The sequence below is a fragment of the Cercospora kikuchii genome (assembly GCF_019650295.1).
Source record: "Cercospora kikuchii DNA, contig_00005, whole genome shotgun sequence".
Taxonomy (NCBI): Eukaryota; Fungi; Ascomycota; class Dothideomycetes; order Mycosphaerellales; family Mycosphaerellaceae; genus Cercospora; species Cercospora kikuchii.
Window position 1 is genome coordinate 2,001,386 of NW_025408586.1, and position 16,383 is coordinate 2,017,768.

The 16,383-nt window shown below is 53.3% G+C and overlaps 6 protein-coding genes across 7 annotated transcripts; 1 reads left to right on the plus strand and 5 right to left on the minus strand.

The window, feature by feature from the left end:
- Positions 1-721: 721 nt before the first annotated feature.
- CKM354_000855100 (uncharacterized protein) lies at positions 722-1,930 on the minus strand (the record flags this gene model as incomplete). 2 transcript variants are annotated; one of them, XM_044803931.1, is made up of 1 exon in its annotated part: positions 722-1,930. In XM_044803931.1, the coding sequence occupies one exon, from the start codon at positions 1,928-1,930 to the stop codon at positions 722-724; it is 1,209 nt and encodes a 402-aa protein (XP_044659866.1). The 2 variants fall into 2 exon arrangements, with proteins under 2 accessions (XP_044659866.1, XP_044659867.1); XM_044803932.1 differs by having other exon boundaries at positions 722-1,534.
- Positions 1,931-2,376: 446 nt separating this feature from the next.
- On the minus strand, positions 2,377-3,696 carry CKM354_000855200 (lysophosphatidylcholine acyltransferase; the record flags this gene model as incomplete). Its single annotated transcript, XM_044803933.1, has 3 exons — positions 2,377-3,343; positions 3,409-3,427; positions 3,498-3,696. 3 exons carry the CDS (start codon positions 3,694-3,696, stop codon positions 2,377-2,379), a joined length of 1,185 nt encoding a protein of 394 aa, XP_044659868.1.
- Positions 3,697-4,040: 344 nt separating this feature from the next.
- CKM354_000855300 (uncharacterized protein) lies at positions 4,041-5,921 on the minus strand (the record flags this gene model as incomplete). Its single annotated transcript, XM_044803934.1, has 4 exons — positions 4,041-5,366; positions 5,420-5,524; positions 5,576-5,697; positions 5,753-5,921. The coding sequence occupies 4 exons, from the start codon at positions 5,919-5,921 to the stop codon at positions 4,041-4,043; spliced, it is 1,722 nt and encodes a 573-aa protein (XP_044659869.1).
- A 1,877-nt stretch (positions 5,922-7,798) lies between these two features.
- On the plus strand, positions 7,799-8,491 carry CKM354_000855400 (uncharacterized protein; the record flags this gene model as incomplete). The annotated part of the gene is made up of 1 exon (XM_044803935.1): positions 7,799-8,491. One exon carries the CDS (start codon positions 7,799-7,801, stop codon positions 8,489-8,491), a length of 693 nt encoding a protein of 230 aa, XP_044659870.1.
- A 196-nt stretch (positions 8,492-8,687) lies between these two features.
- On the minus strand, positions 8,688-10,450 carry CKM354_000855500 (uncharacterized protein; the record flags this gene model as incomplete). The annotated part of the gene is made up of 4 exons (XM_044803936.1): positions 8,688-8,874; positions 8,933-9,122; positions 9,175-9,452; positions 9,519-10,450. 4 exons carry the CDS (start codon positions 10,448-10,450, stop codon positions 8,688-8,690), a joined length of 1,587 nt encoding a protein of 528 aa, XP_044659871.1.
- A 1,010-nt stretch (positions 10,451-11,460) lies between these two features.
- On the minus strand, positions 11,461-16,005 carry CKM354_000855600 (uncharacterized protein; the record flags this gene model as incomplete). Its single annotated transcript, XM_044803937.1, has 1 exon — positions 11,461-16,005. The coding sequence occupies one exon, from the start codon at positions 16,003-16,005 to the stop codon at positions 11,461-11,463; it is 4,545 nt and encodes a 1,514-aa protein (XP_044659872.1).
- Between the last annotated feature and the right edge of the window lie 378 nt (positions 16,006-16,383).

Sequence of the window (16,383 nt, forward strand, 5' to 3'; positions counted from 1 at the left end):
CAGAGTGTACGAATGAAGAGCGTTTCGACCTGAGGATCGATCAGTTCTTCCGAAATTATGCCACTTCGTGTTGTTGAATTTGCCCCACTGTCAACATAGAGGCATGCGTGCAGTGGAAACTGGAACCTGGAAACAACTTGGGAACTTCTTATTCGTCAGCACGCCAGGCGTCAGAAAGAGCATGGGCGGGGAATATCGACAACCTCGTAAAGTCCTCATTTATCAGCACGCCAAGCATCAGAATTCTGAATGAAGCGAAGAAGGGACGCGTGCTGATCGGCCATGTTTGGGATGTTCCAATTATTGCATTCCTGACACATCTGTGGCTAGTGCGCACTTCGTCTATCTCGCTGCACTTCTATAGCCTGTAGTGTTCGGTGCGACTGTGCCCTTCTGCGAAGCTTCATGCGTCAGCGCGTGCTATGCGTCGTGTCTCGTATCTGTCGTATCGTGTCATCTTCCTTCCAATGTCGTTCAGCTACCCCACGGCTTGCAATCAGCCCAGTGGACGACCTTCGCCGTTGAAGTTCGAGCGCCCTCCGTTCCTAGATGAAGAGCCGCCGGCCGAGCGGTCCTGCGTGTGGAGAAATGAGGGCGATCCATTCCAAGCAAAGCTCCCAGTAGGATAGGTGTTGTTGCAATGACCGTTGCCAAAGCCTGCCGAGCTGCTCCCATACGGCCGATTGTTGGCCAATAGTGATTGATACTGGGACGAAGACTGCTAGTCCATGTCCTGATTACCCCTATTGACGTACAACGTCTCGTCGCCAAACCCGCTTCTAGGTGGTCTGCCGCTGCTGAAGGCGCTACGATCCTTATTCTGCCTCTCCTTCTGTACGATGCTGAACTTGCTCCCGAGTGTCTGTGCTTCGGCGACTGAACGGGTGAGAGTGGCCAAAAGCGAGGTCAGGTGAACATCCTGTCGTTGCTTTTCGCTCGCCTGCTGCAAAGAACTGTGGCCTTCCGGAGAGTCGACGCTTTGCTGAGCTTGTGGTGGGGCGAGAAGTGGTAGACGGGACAGCATAGACTGCACGCTGCGCAGGAGCTGATGGTTTGTGTTGTCCGGTGGTGCATCTGAGACGGTCGCGTCTGTGAGATAGCTCTGGGGTTGCTCGCTGAGATATGTGCGGATGAGATTGATGCGCTCGTTCAGCATCTTGATAGCGTTGACCTTGGCCTGGAGCGAGGAAATGAGCTCGTCGTCCTCTGGAGATAGCACGCTCGTCGTTGCCGTGCCGTTCGTCTCAGCTTCGTCGTCCTTCACTTTTGCCTTGCCCTTCCCCTTGGCCTTTGCGTCTTTGGATGCGCCTGCTGCAGCGTCTGCTCCTCCAGCCTTTGCAACAGCAGTGGCAGTGCCACCACCCTTGGCGACAAAGTCAACGCCTATCCGCTCCGCATCGCCTGTCTCCACATCGTATGCCAGCTCTCGGAACTTGATATTACTGTCTCCCTCCTCAACCGTCTCATACAAGCTGATGGGCAGCTTTCCACCCTGCAATCCCTCGACTGTTTCTGGGTGGAAGAGGAGCAGCATGACACTGTCGGACCCTGTAAGTGCCTTCGCTTGCTGCAAGATTGGCAGGTGCGCTGAGTTGGGACCTTTAATCGAGCCTGTCGAGAAGAGAGCGACGAGATCGAGAGCAGGTTCTTTGTGGACTTCCTTGTACATTTCGAGGCGCGTCATGAACCAGTCGGCATCGAACTGCACAGATGATGAAGCGTTGTCATCGAGCTTGCACTCGTAGGCGACTTCGAGCGTGAAGCTGCGGCCATTCTGCTGACCTAGAATAGCACCGACCGCTGGTCCCGACTGGTTGCGGATCGAATGGCGGGTGATGTAGTCGGATATGGTGAGCAGCACGAGCGGATGGAGCTGCACGTTGAGCGACGTGTCCGGGCGACCGGGAATCAGCAGCGAAGGCGCCGCCATGGGTCGTGGGATGTAGTCTCGATGGCCGGTGAGCCGCGAGGCCGTTGGTACTCCGTAGTGTTCAAAGTTGTACTGGTCAGGACATCGGCCAATGTTGACTCCAAATCGTGAAGCCATCGTGGCGGCGGGCAGCAATCAGCCACAGCTGCGGGACCCTGTCGCCAAGAGATATCCCGTTCACTGCAGGACACTTCACTTCTGTTCTGAAGGATATCGACCTTTTGCAGAGTGGGAGGATAGTCTTGAATTGAATAGAATTAAATGTTGCCGATCGTGAGGTAGCCACACTCGTGCCTGCTCTCTGGGTTTGAGTGATGGCAGGCATGAACGACATCGACAAAGAAGTAGCCATGGGGACGCCCCGCAGCATCCGCCCCATCTGCGATCACTGCAGCTTTTGAATATATTGTACAATTGAGCTGTGGCACGGCTGCAGCCACTGTAATCTACATGTCTTTTGTGGTACTGCCATCCGGAAGCTTCTTCACACCATGAATATCACCAAAGCCATCTCGGCCATAGATGCCTTCCTCCCGGTAACTGTCAGCCGAACTCCTCTTCGGATCCTCATCAGGCAGGCCGAATTGCCTCCTCACTTTTAGAACCTCATCACGAATCGCAAGGGTGACTTCAATCCTCAATTGTTGCGCTTCTTCCCCATATCTCAATTCTTCATCATCCACAACGCCCAACTTCGACACCTCCTTCTCGCCCTTCCCCGCTGTCTTCTCTTTCAATTTTCGCCATCTCTCCCGAAACGGCTCCAGAAGCTTCTCCCTATCGACTCTCTCCCCGAACGCCACCTTCACATCCTTCGCTACCCTCGGCAGAAATCTCGGCCAGCCCCTCTCATTGTCCATCACTTCTTGCGGGCCATCAATCCACATCGGAACGACATCGGGACAGGGCTCTGACTCCAGAATCAATCGTGCAACACCCCATTTGAAGTATCGCATCACACGAGCAGGATGCTGATGAATCATGCCTTCCGGGAAAATGTGAACCCAGCTATGTCTTCGCCAAGGAAATGCCGAAGGCGAAGGAAAGCTGTCCGTGCCGGTAGTAGAGTACGTATACGACAATGCGCCTGAAGTGAAAGGATCAGAGCTGGGAACTGATCCTAGCGAAGACTGCGGTGATAATGAATCATCCTCTGCATGAGCGACGAATCCTTTCTTTGTTTGATGCGGATCGCTCAGCAATTTAATGCATTCGGTCATGGTCGGTTGAAACAACCCTCCAAATTTCGAATGCGCGGAGCGGTGGGTAGGCAATGTGTTTCCGTAGTTGAAGAAAGCGGACAGCATTCCATTCTTGAAACAAATATCGTAGCTCCCCATCGACCATCGCATGTTATTCGGCGTCCAATGGTAGCGGAATGGAAGGACACCCCAGATCAGAGGGTCATCGAGTCTAAGATTGCAGTCTTAATCGCAGATTCTCAACGAAGTGAACGGAATCACATAGTATTCACCTACACGCTCGTATGATTCGACACTATTGCACAATTCCATCAATCATACAATCCTACAAAAGGACAAGTTATAGAGAAAAAATGACTACATACCCGTCACCAAACCCCTCACCCTCCCCTTCTCATCTTCCCTATCATCAAGTATCTCCAAGAATCGATCAAGACCATGGACTTCGGTTCTGTTGAGCGCGAATAAAAAGCTTCGGCATAAGAGACCCACAGTCCCGATGGTCGCTGCGGAGGTGATGCGCCAAGGGAGAGAAGGCTGATATGGGCGTTCTTCATCCGCCATGCTGATGAAAACTGTTATTGAAGAGGCATTTGAGATGAGAGAAAGAATGAATGAAGGTCAGAGATGCTTGGGAAGGAAGTTATTGTTGGTTGATGATAAGAGCTGGGAGGCAAGGCAGGGTTTGGCAGATGCCAAGCCTTTGGAATCCGAGAGCGACGTGCGCGTCAGGTTCGTGTTTTCGGCGGGCGCAGGGGTCAAGTCGCAAGACTCTCCGGTTGAGACAGACGGTCGTGCGAGGTTTGAATGGAAGGGCGAGATGACCGATATGGCAGTCAAGGCTTCGAGCACGATTTCGATTTGAGTGAACATTGCCAGGCTGTTTTGCTGATAAAATACTCTACAGTCTACCTCTTATATGCCAGAGCATTGTCAAGGATGAACCTAATGCCCTCCTGTCTGTACGTATCAGGCTCAATCCATGCCAGTTCCGTTCTGTTTGCATCCCAAACAATGTTCTCTGGCTGATCGAGGCTGTACTGGGGCCAAGCCGGAGCAGAAGCAGGCTTTGCCTCATAGTTCGGGTCCAGATCGTGAATGAACGATACCCATGACTTGCTCATGTAGTCAGCAAGATCGTAGTAGCTCTGCGACTTGTTCTGGAATGGGTTGACAGTTCCATGCTCAGCATCATATCCCAGACCCTGCGTGTTGTCAAAGACGAATGCAACCTCTTGGAAGTGGACAACGCCCGCATACCACGGAACTCCTGTAGGAAGAGTGTTGAAGCGGTAAGAGTATGCTGAGACGTTGTTTGCGGCCCAAGCCTCCATCGCGCCTCGACGATTGGCGTGAAAGGCAACGTCGCCTGCGTAAGCGTTGGCGCGTCTGTATTGCGCACCATTCTCTGGAGGATATGTGTAGTTGAGTGGGACCTCCTCCACAGGTGGGATGAAATAAGCTGGCTCGTTAGGGTATGCCTCCAGTGCTCGAGGCGCAAGAGCCGCGGGCAGATTCGTCAGCTGCGAAGTGTTCGTGATGTATGCTGCAAATTCCTCGTCGGTATCGATGCCGTCCGGTCCGAAAGAAGTACCCTCGTCTGTGTTGGCGCCATCAATGATCGGGACCTTGACAAAGTCACCCTCCTTGAGCTGAATGGACGCCCATCTCTGAATGAAGTCGCCATCCACGACCGGGTTCCAGCCAGATGACAGACTAGAAGTTGTGTTGAACAGGTCCTGCAGAGTCTGTTCTGGGATGCCCCGCAAGCAGCTCAAGGTGTCTGCCTCGGCGCTGCAGTTCGTCGCGTTGACCAAAGCGTCGTACTTCGGTTGGTACCTGACGTTTGTCGCATAGCTGTTGTAATTGACGGGGTTGCCACTCTCCATGATACCAGCTCGGAAAAGACCGTCATCGCGACCATTGTATGCGGTCAAATGGAAGCCCACGCTACCAGCACCGGCACTCTCGCCCCAAATAGCAACCTTGTCTTTATCGCCTCCAAATGCGTCAATGTTCTCGTTGATCCAGTGCAGAGCAAGTCGTTGATCGCGAAGTCCGATGTTGGTGTTGCCGCTGCCGGTGACCTCTTGAGACGCAAGGAAGCCCCAAGGTCCTAGGCGGTATGCGATTGAAACGCCGATGATAGGTTTACCAATTTCGACACTGTTTTGCACGATCCAAGTAAGATTGTAGCGCCTGTCTTGAGTACCACCCATATACAGACCGCCGCCCTGCGATCAATTAGTCTGAGATTGGAGAAGCACTTACACAAAATGTGACTTACGTGAATCCACACTCCAACCGGTAACGACGCGTTTTCGTAGCCAGATGGCCTGATGACGTTCAAATACAGACAGTCCTCTGATTGCGGATAACCAATTTGGTCGCCCTTTGCAAAACGTCAGTTCACTGTCTTGGGCATGCTTCCGGTACAACGTACCCCATATCCATAGCACATTGGTGCGTATTCGGTAGCCTGAAGCGTGCCATCGAAAGAGGAATTGAGGCTTTGGGCATTCGTGAAACGCAGTGGTCCCACGGGAGGTTGGGCGAATGGAACGCCTGCACGCAACATTTGTCAGTGCGTTTCGCGTCCTCTCACTATGATGCGGCATACCCAAAAAGTAGTCCTGCTTGTAGTTGGATTTGTGGACGCCAGCGATTGTTCCATTCTTGACAGTGACAGTTGGCGCGCCATATGAACGCGGTCTCTGGTGTGACGTCTGCACACGAGGGACTGCAGTTGCGAGACCGACGAGGCCTACAGCGGCAATGAAGGACTTCATGAGTGCGTTTGACGATGCCTAGCCAAGACACTGGTGAAGCAAATGTACAAGGCGCGGCGCGGCCATTTTATAGCTCTTGGGCTCGGCCAGTCGCCCACGCCGCAGCTCTACGCCGGATTGATCATTGCGATGCTGCCAGACATTCATTGAGGCGGCGTGACGCAATGTAGGACGGCGAACAAGCTTTCTACGCGGCAGGCTTGCCCATTGCAGCCAACCGCGCTTTCTAAAGCCTCAAGTTCGTGCCGTAGCCGAGCAGTCGTGCCGGTCTACGCAAGTGCTAACAGGAAGCGGCAGTTGTTATGGCAGCTTGTGGTTGCACAAGTTGCTGTTCTCCATGCCACACGATGCGGGGATTGTGGAGAAATTGTCGGTCGCTCCAGCTCGGCTCATGTTCGGCCGAGCTATCCAGTGGACATTTAGGCGGAGGCAGGTCTAGTTGTGGCGTAGTTCTGTAGGCCGGTTCGTTGCGATTTCTGCCTGTCCTCGTTCGCCTATGAACTTGAAGCCTCTTGGTGGGTTGGCTATTTTCCGGCATTGGGTAAGCTCATGCTGCATCGTGACCCGTCCAGTGCCACGGCTCCAAGTATTCGCGCGAAAGCCATCGAGAGGACCCACTGTATGATCGCTAAGGCATAGTGGACACACGTTCTCAATCTCGGAGAGTATTCACGTGGACGACGCCACTGTCGCGAATGCGCCTTTTGCGAAGTTGTAGTGATTCACGGCCCCGCGCCTGGTCAGGCTCAGATCATGAACGTCAACGCGAAAGCGTTGCATGGTGCTTCTGACGTGTGCCTTTGATCACGATAGAGGCTAGCTTCTATCACGATCACCGAGTCGAAGAAGGTCTGCGTTCGATCTGCCGCATACACTGGAACTAGGTCGGGCGTGAGTCGCTTGGCTCTCTGCCATTGTGCAACCCTTGTCTGGACGATACGACGATACGACACATAGCGCACTAGTTAGGTAAGTGAAGCTGACAGTTGAACATACTCACCGTGTACGGAAAGCGAGAGGTTGCCAACTTGATAGCATGTGGATTAGTGAACGAAGTGAGGTGTCGTCAGACCCATGTCGCTCATCTTCTTCTATCCACAACTCTGCTAGTATCGCAGTATGAACAATTCATCTGAGAAAGCCTCCCTGGAATCGTTTTGAGCAACGGCCCGCCGCCCAGGCCACAGTGCGAAGGATGAAGACCAGTCTCTTGTTCTGCATCTTGAGTCGCACATGTCGCGAAGTCCATAGAATTGGAGTCCTCGAGGATTGAGTGACGTTTGAGCCAAAGATCCCCTTGGATCTGCGGTCGCAGTCGAGGCTCATGAGCTCGGATTTTGCCCTGAGCGTCACGATCAAGTGGCTCAGAGAGAAAATGTACGGAGGGAGAAGAGAAAGGGGCGGGGCGGGGCGGCGGCGACGACGCGAAAAAGACACGCTTGCAGGCTTGGCATCAGGACCAGGCTTGCTATTTCTGTGAGCGAGAGGCTGCCGTTGCAGCTGAAGCGCCGCTGGTCAAACAGGCGTGGGTCGCACCATCGCACAGCTGACGAGGGCAGCAGCGACGACAGCGGCAGAGCAAGAAGCATGCCTCCATCCAGGGAGCTGCCTTCTGCACGCTGCAGTGCGACTGCTGCATGGCCGCTGAGCAGCAGCAGCCCTTTGTCTTCCCACTTCTCCTCGCCCACTTCGCCCTGTACACACACATTCCATACCGAAGCTTGACACGGCTGTACCTGTGACACTCACCAGATCATTACCTCCGACACCTACTTGTACCACAGCACCTGCATCCACCTATCACAGACTACAGCCGCAAGACAACCTCCAGCAAAACCTGTTCCGCGCATTCAAGAATTCCATCCCAGAACCACAACATGGTCTCGAGATCCGCAGTCGCAGTCCTCGCCGCGGCAACCACCGCAGCATCACAAAGCGTCCGTGTCGTCGTCGAGACCAGCCATGGCGGCGCCGGTAATGGCTTGATCAACACCACCGTCACTGTGCCTGTCAACACCATCTACACCGACTCTGCGCTTGACGCCGTTTCCACGCTGTATCTGACACAGGCGGAAGGCGTGGACCTCAGCTCGGTCTCTTGCACACCTTTCAAGAACGGCAACGCCACCGGCAATGCGGGCTTGCCTTTCAACAGCACTTCCCCAAGCCGCATCTCAACCAACACTGAGCAGATCGGATCCCTGGTCTGCACCAGCCTGCCACAGGGAATTACGACCCCTGCTCCAGCAAGCATTACCCACACGGTATCGGCCTCCTCCGCTCCACTCTACAGCAACACCACCGTGACAGCCCACAACGCGACCTCGGTGGTACTGACGACGGTGCATCCCACTGTGCATGCCACGCCATCAACCTTCACTAGCATTGCAACCTTCAGTGGCGCGAACGGACAGACAACCTCGACATACACTTCGGTTGTGAATGTGGCTGCACCAACGTCAAGTGGATCACCTAGTCTCAACAGCCAGGGAGCTGCTCCAACCAAGGCAGTTGCTGCCTGGATGGCCGGTGCTGCTCTCGCGGGCTTTGGCTTGATGGCCGCTTTGTAAGGTGGAAACTGGCACGGCACGATACGATACGATGACGTTGATGAAGATATGATGGCATGGTTGGTGTATGGCAAGACTTGTTGATTGGCAGCTCATAGATACCCTCAATCTCCCAGAGATTGATCAACGATTTGCGTGTTCATGAGTTCCTCATCTTTCCACTACGAGGGCGTTCATCTATCATTCAAGCTGCTCCTTAAAGCGTGTATCGGAAACCCGGGAGCCCCCCAATGAGCTTGCCACCACTTGCCGCTCGCCGATTCGCTCGTGTGAACTTCCAGAGCAACAGCAAAACCAAGAATATGATTAGTCCCTGGGCCACGAGGCAAGTCGCGATTCCCATAGTGTAATGAGGTACATCACCAGGCTTGAAGACCAATGATCTGCGAAGGTGATGTTAATGACAGGTTCCTCTCTGTTGTTGTCATTCACCGGGCTTACCCTATAACGCCTCCGATGGCACCTGCACCAACCGCAAATGTGGACACGAGTGCGCGCTTCCATTGCCCTCGTACATTGTTCGCCTGCCACGTCAAAAGGCAAGGTGAGTTCGCCAATCCCGCGACTGCCGCGAGGAACACGCCAAAATACCTGACTCCAGCGGTCTTGACATACCCGATCAAGCAGATGCCTAGAATTCTGATCAGTTGCTTCCACAACACATAACGTCTGGATCAACGTACCAACGAACGCGAAGCAGCTGTTCACCAAAACGAAGGGTGATCGTATTCTCCATTTGTCGGAATAGTATGCCACAAACCATGTGCTGACTCCGGCGAGAACGTAAGGTGGAGTGCAGAGACATTGCGAGACCGTCAGACTGAAACCCATGCCTTCCATCAGGAGGAAAGGTAAGGCAAATCCTATGCCATAGCCGACTGTGGCTTGGCAGAGAATCATGAGACTGAAGACCCAGAGTTTGAGGTCCCATGCGTTGTTGATGTATTCTTTCAGGTTAAATCTGTGTTGGAAAATCAGCACCATATCGAGGGAAAGGTTGAGGTGGTGGAGATGCCATGTCACTTACTCCGTTGGCATCACATCCTTTCGATCTGCTTCGATTCTCTGAATGGCCAAGGTAGCTTCTTCCTTCGTCAAGAATTGGAAAGTCTTGTGGGCTGTACCCAGGGCGATCTTGTCTGGGAAATCTACGAGGACCCACCAGGACAGGATTGAGACGAAACATGTGGCTGTGCCATAGAGGATGAAGATCCAGCGCCAGCCAGCTATGCCAGACTCACGAACGCCAGTTTGGACGTTCAGTTTGCCCCAAAAGCTTGGTCCTACTCCGTGACCGCTCAGGTGCGAGATTCCGAATGCGAGGATACCGGAGAAGGCGCTGCTGACCATTCCGATGATCAGAAGGGCAGCATTCCGTTTTTGGAGATCGTAGCGAGGATACCAGACCATGAGAAGATACAGGCAAGCAGGAAAGAAGCCAGCTTCGCACGCTCCGAGTACACAGCGTAGTGCAATCATATCCTCATACTTCCTCACAAACCCACCAGCAATCGTCACCATTCCCCAGAGTAGCGTCGTGCTGGCCAAGAACCTTTTCGGTCCAATCTTTCTCAGTAGGATTGTAGACGGAAACTGGAGAACGACGTATGGGCCGAAGAACACGGCGTTGATCGTCGTGTATTGCGTCCCAGTGAGACTCAGATCTGCTCCCATACCGGTGATCATGGCCAGGCCAATTTGTACCCTGTCGATGAGGGAGCAGGTGTACATGAGGCTGAGAAGGAGGACCACACGAACATCGATGCGTCGGATGATGCCCTTCTGTTCCTTTTCGGTGAATGAGGGACATGAGAGACTTGCGCTAGGTGAGATTTCTTCTTGTGCTGTGTGGAAGACATGGCTTTTCTCGTCTTCTAAGATGGCTTTCTTGTCGGGTTGGCTGTCGCCGCGTTTTATCGAGGCTGACAGGTCACTTGTGTGAGTTGAGAAGGATGTCATGGTTAGCGGTCGTCACAGTCAAATACGAAGTCCAGACGGAGAAATTGCGACTCTTCACAAAAGCACGGGGATCTTAACATCAAACATGGCCTCGCTTTGTACAGTACGCCCAAACACGCTTCAAAGCATCACGGTTCAATTGGGTAGGGCGGACAGGCCGGAAAGATCGAAACTTCGACCTTTGCGATCGGATCCATGGAAAGTGTCCCTGGTTGTGGGAACCTTTTTGTAAGGTGGTCCTGGCTTCGACCGACTAGGACTCAGAGTAACCACAAAAATGGGTTGCTTGATTTGATGCATTGTGATTCATCGTACTTGATCGCCCCGGACCTGTCACGGTTGTATTACTCATCTTTTCTTGGACGAAATTCAGCTGCTGGACGAACTCTTTGACCAGCATGTCGTGCAGCTCTGAGGCGGCCTCGATGTGGTAGAGTGTCTGTAATCATTCACTTGCCCAACAGAGGCTTCCTCAGGCTAGGTCTTGGAATAGAAACTACTATCATGTTGGTGTCGAGCGTGATCGAGTTGCATGTCGAGAAAATAGAGATGTGACTTGCGGACAGTTTCTTTTAGAGTTAAAGCTGATCCTGGCATGCCGACAACCCAAAAGTGCTTTTGGGGACGTGCCGTGTGATCCACGGGGTACGGCACGCCTATTAGTGATCTTTCCTCACTGCCAAGCTGGGAAAGATTGCTGTTGAAGGATCAATAGGGAAGGAGGGTGGCGCCATTGTGCAAGCTTGATCATACGTTGGTTGTCGTATAGCTCGCATTCACGTGAAATGTCCACAACATGGGCCAGAAGAGGTGCGCAAGGCAAATAATATCATTTGTGATGTACGCTCACGCTCGTACGCTGTACATCGATAAGCTATTAGCAAACGCCATGCAGTATGTAGCCATGCCTCCTTGCACTCGTTGGGTATTCACACTTTACAAACGGCCCATCGACATCGCACAGCTGCAGTGACGGCTCCGTGACTCTTGCCTCGGAACGCAGAGCGTGCCTATGCCTCCATAGCGCCGTCTTCATCACTGTCACTCGGAATGTCCATGACATCCTTTTTCTTGCTTGCAGTCCTTGCGGACGACCGACCTCCCCGAGCTGGTAACTCCTTCGCAGCCGTCGCTTTCTTTCGCGTTGCCTTCTGCGACTCGCGCGCTTTCGGGGTGCTATCCTTCGCTTTGGCTGTCGGGTTCTTGCCATTGGTCTTTGCTGCTGGCTTGGCGATCACGACTTCCTCGCCTCCTTTCTCGTCCCCGTCTTCTTCTTCCTCGTTATCTTCGTGCCCGCGACTGTCCTCGGCGTGACTCTTAGGGCCCGTGGGATCGCTGGTGGGTGGGGTTGATGATCCAACATTCTCTTTGTTTCCTTCTTCATCTGAGCTCTCGTCCTCGTACCGCCAAGAAGCCACATTGTCCGGATCATCATCTTCGCTGTCACTGATGTCGGCGTAACTCCGCGCGTTGGAGACTCGTGTGCTTTTGCGCATAGCGGAAGATGGTACGGCATCGCTTGCTCTCTTCTTCGGCGTCTTTGCTGGCTTTGACGCTTTCGGTGCCTCGGGAACCTTCTTCTTCCGCACAGCCCTCTCGTCGCCGTTGGATGCTCGGATCTTCTTCGCTGGTCGCTTCGAATCCCCATCGACATGCTTCCTCTTCTTAGGCCGTAAACGATCTCGAACTAAGTCATCCATCTGCTCGTCGATCTCAGCTGGCAAGAAACGCTTGTGAGAGACTTCGTCTGCGAACTCCTGATCCCGGATCTGTCGGTATGCGCTACTGGGCATCGCTGGCTTACTGGGCTTCAGCTGAAGTGACCAGCCCTTGACACTCTCGTATGCACGCATGATAGCCTCAGCGAGATCAGCCATAGTCCAGAGTAGCTCGCTCTTCTCAGGCTCGATAGCGTCCTGGAAGCTTCTGGCGCGCTGGGCATAGGCGTAAATGTCTGAGAGGTTCTGCTCAGTCGCCACAGCCTTCAGATAGAAGAGAATGTACTCAATGAAGTCGGAAATGTCCTTTTCAGCAAGCGAGAAGTCTTGGTGATGTGCCAACAGACTCATGAAGTACGGGAACACATTTTCCAGGACTGGAACTTCCTCCTTCGCATAGAAAGCAGCACGGGCTTTAAGAAACGTGGCAGTAGACTCTCTGACGGCCTTCGTCGGCTCGAATGCGTACAAGAACATCAAGCTGAAGAAGCGATGATGAAGTGGTTTCTGCATGCCCGTGTACTTCTTCAGCGTGGCAACGAATCCTTTGCGAACTTCGGGCAGGGGATCTTGTGCAATTTTCGTCAGTCGATTGAAGTCTCGAGCAGCAAAGATCTTGTTGATATGCTTATTGCAGCAGAGTTTGAGTATGAGCTTTCCCGCACTCAGCCGCATATGTGCTTTGTGGTTCTCTGGAGAAGGTTCGCCCGCCAGCTCACCATCACGCTCGATGATTGTGTTCAGTACTTTGAACGTCCTCAGGACAGCGTCTTGTAGCTCTTTGTCAAGTGAGGCGTTATCTGTATCGGGGATCTGCCCTCTGATGTCGTTGACTACAGCTTTGAGGGCCCAGAGCTTGACGTTCAAATCAGAGTCGATATCAGCCGTCCACGATGTGTCGGTCTCCTCTGCCGCATGTCGATTGCGGAGCGCACCCGTAAGGATCTCGTGTATGGAGTCTGCACGGTCTTCTGTCTGTACATAGGCTAGCAGTTGCAGCTGACTGATCGCCGCAAGCTTGGTAGCGGCGTTCTCGTGGCCAACATCGAAATTCTTCAGACAGTGCTTCAAGATGTCGTTAACATACATATCCTTCTTATCGGCCGCAGCAACAATCACTGTGACAGCATGCTTCGCGACTGATGGAGGGGACCCGAATTTTGCGAACTTCGCCATGGCCTGGAAGAAATCTCGGTCCTTTGGCATCTTCTCGGGAAACTGCCTTGAGAACCCAGCGCATGCCTTGAGAGTGTCAACTGCAGTGATATCGTTGGGCGATGATGCAGAAGGGGCTTGCTTCCTGAGAGTCTCGCACAATTCCTTGATGTGTACCTCAAACACCAGTGGCGCCTGTGTAGAGATATGCTTCAAGACCTCATGCGCCGCGCCGCCCAGTCCATTGTCATCTGTGCGAGAGATTGAGACGATCGCCGGCACATGGCTTCTGTTATAGACCAGAACAGCAGTGGAACGCAAAAGTGGCTCTATTGTCTCTGCCGCGCTGGCAATGTTAGGTGAGGCACCCTCAAGTCGCTTGAGAGCCTCCGCTATTGCGTTGCGGCTCTTCTTGTAGTCGCTCTCAGCACTGATGGCCATTCTAACCAGTGCGAAGTTGCGACGATCATGATGGCCGAAGAAAGCGGTGAGGTGATTCTTTGCTGCAATCTTATCCGGGAATCTGTCCGCAAGAGCTGCGACGAATTTCTGTAGCTTCTGGGCATCCTCTTTGTTGCTCTTGATATCGCCGCCCAGCTTCTCACTCAGATCTAGGATAATAGACACATACTTCGCTTGCGATACCTGGAGCCCTTGCATGCCGAAGAAAGCTTTCTTGGCCTTTTCATCGAGATCGCGGATCAAAGCCAGTATCCGCTCGCTGCGGATACGATCAGGGTCTAGCCCTCTTGCCTGGCTGTTCTGACTGTCAGGCACTCGCTGAGAGTCTCCAGTTCCACTCGACTTGGTTTTGATAGGAGGGTAGCTGATCGGCAGCAAAGAGTCGAAGATGGCTTTCGAGATGAGCGCATTCAAGGTCGGCTGGTTTATGTACACGGCATTGAGAATACTGCTGGGTATGTGGGCGAACAAAGTTCGGGCTCGCTCATTCCCTTCGATGACCGCCCCTGAAGCGACTCCCCAAAGCTTGCCTAAAAGTTCGAGGGCAGTCGTGGAGACGTGAGGCTTGGGGTCTTTGATACGCGCGGTCAGTTGGAAGAGAACGGAACCTTCTTGGCCGGCACCTCCATGGCTTCCGAGCTTCTGCACGATTGATTCATAGTCAAACGTGGACACTGCTGTGACGGCCGCAAGACGGACCTTCTCGTCATTGTCAGTCAGCAAGTCCGAGAATATGCGAAGGAGCTGTGTTTCCTGATCTGAATCTAACCCCTTGCCTCCTGCTGAAGTCAGGATTATTCGAGCGCACGCGGTCACCCACGCGGCTCTGACCTGCCCAGATTTGTCGCGATGGCGATCGACAAACGTTTGATAGGTGGTCGGATAAGTTGATGAGAATGCCTGCGGCGCTGCTGGGATCAAAACAACGTTCTGTTGCGCGGGCGGAGAGTAATCTGCCAAGCTTTGCGATGGATATGCTGCAGGGTCGAGCGCCGCAGGAGGCGGAGGTCCGGCCGCGCCAATGCCAGCAATCATGTCGCCAACCCCAGCAACTCCCATGAGACGCAACGAGGTATTTTCCGTATTGAGTTCGCTCTCGATCTGCGCCAAAACATTTTGAATGACCCCAGGACATGCCCTCCACAATTCTCGCAACAGCCGATGTGCCTTCTCAGCCTCTTGGAGATCGTCCGCTGACGGAGCAACTAAGGCAGCCTCTGACTCGTCGTCGCTCTCATCGTGTGTTCGCTTCTTGCCTTTTGATTTAGTTGGCTTCGTCTCCGCTGCTGCGTCATTCGCATCGATCAAGACGGCCTGGAACCACTGGCCAATATGGCGGATCATTTTCTCCTCACACGTATTGCAAATAGACCTGGCCATATTGTATGCAGGAGACACCTCCTTGAGTACCTCCGAGAAGCGTGTCACGCCTTTCTTTGTGACGGCGTGAGGGTCTGCTCGTAGGAATTGAGCGAGAATCACCTCAACGATCTCGAGAGGTACAGTCTGAGCCTCGTCCACCAGGGCGCAAAGTAGACTCGTGAAGTTGAACTCAACATTTTTCGACAGCAGCTCCTTATCGCCACCGGAGACATTGAGGGCCAGCACATCGAAGCAGTGAGCGAACAGAATTTTCTGCATCTGGTCTGCGCCTGGCAGGTCCTGTACCAGCACTATACTCTTTACCGTCGCTAGAGACGTAATGATGGCCAGGTGCTGCGCATTGTATGTATGAGAGGGATCCGCGATAGCAGGGATGACTGTTGAAATTACGAAATTGAAGATTTGCTTCAACTGACTTGCTTTGTAGGGTGCGTCCGGAGCCAGCAGTCTGAACATCTCCACGATGCATTGGAGAGTGTAAACCTGAACGCCATAATCTTTGTGGCCGAGAAGTAGCGGACTCGACAATTCCTTCGCCTTCGGTTCCAATGATGCTCGCGCACAGTCGCCTTGTTCCAGATGTCGGAGTTCCGTAGCCAATGCCTTGAGTCGCTGTAACAGAGTCGCAACGGCGATAGGCTTGCCAGCTTTCCAAGTCAGCGGCTCATCGTTCTGTAGCGCATCACTGCCGTCCTCTTCCTCTTCTCCATCCTCGTCGACGTCCATCGCATCTTGCGCCTGCGGCTCTTCCTGCTCTTCCTGCTGCTCCTCGACCTCTACTTCAGCTTCTGGCTCAGGATCAGGTTGCGAAGCTCGTTTCCGTGTTGCGCGTGGCATGGCGAATATGTGGATGCGCGAACGTCTATTCGAGGGTCTGGCGACAGTGGCGCATGCTTGAGAGGAGTCCGCGCGGAGTCTTATAATCGGGGTGTTGAGACGTTGATCGATGAGAAGTGAAGCTGCCGGTCGAAGCGCGTCAAGTCGCGTGTCTCACGGAACAGGTGGGTCCAGTTTCACGGACGTCTTCCCTAGGGTCCACCACGAAAGTTCCATTTGCTTCACTTTGCACTACACATCACGAACCACGTCAAAATACAAGCGAATGAGTGTAACATGTAGAGGAGACAAGATTCAGACAGTGAATCCGGCCATCGTAAATTTCCACAGCAGAAGCTATCACCGAATGCATCCTTTCGTCGCTTACTGGCAACTCCC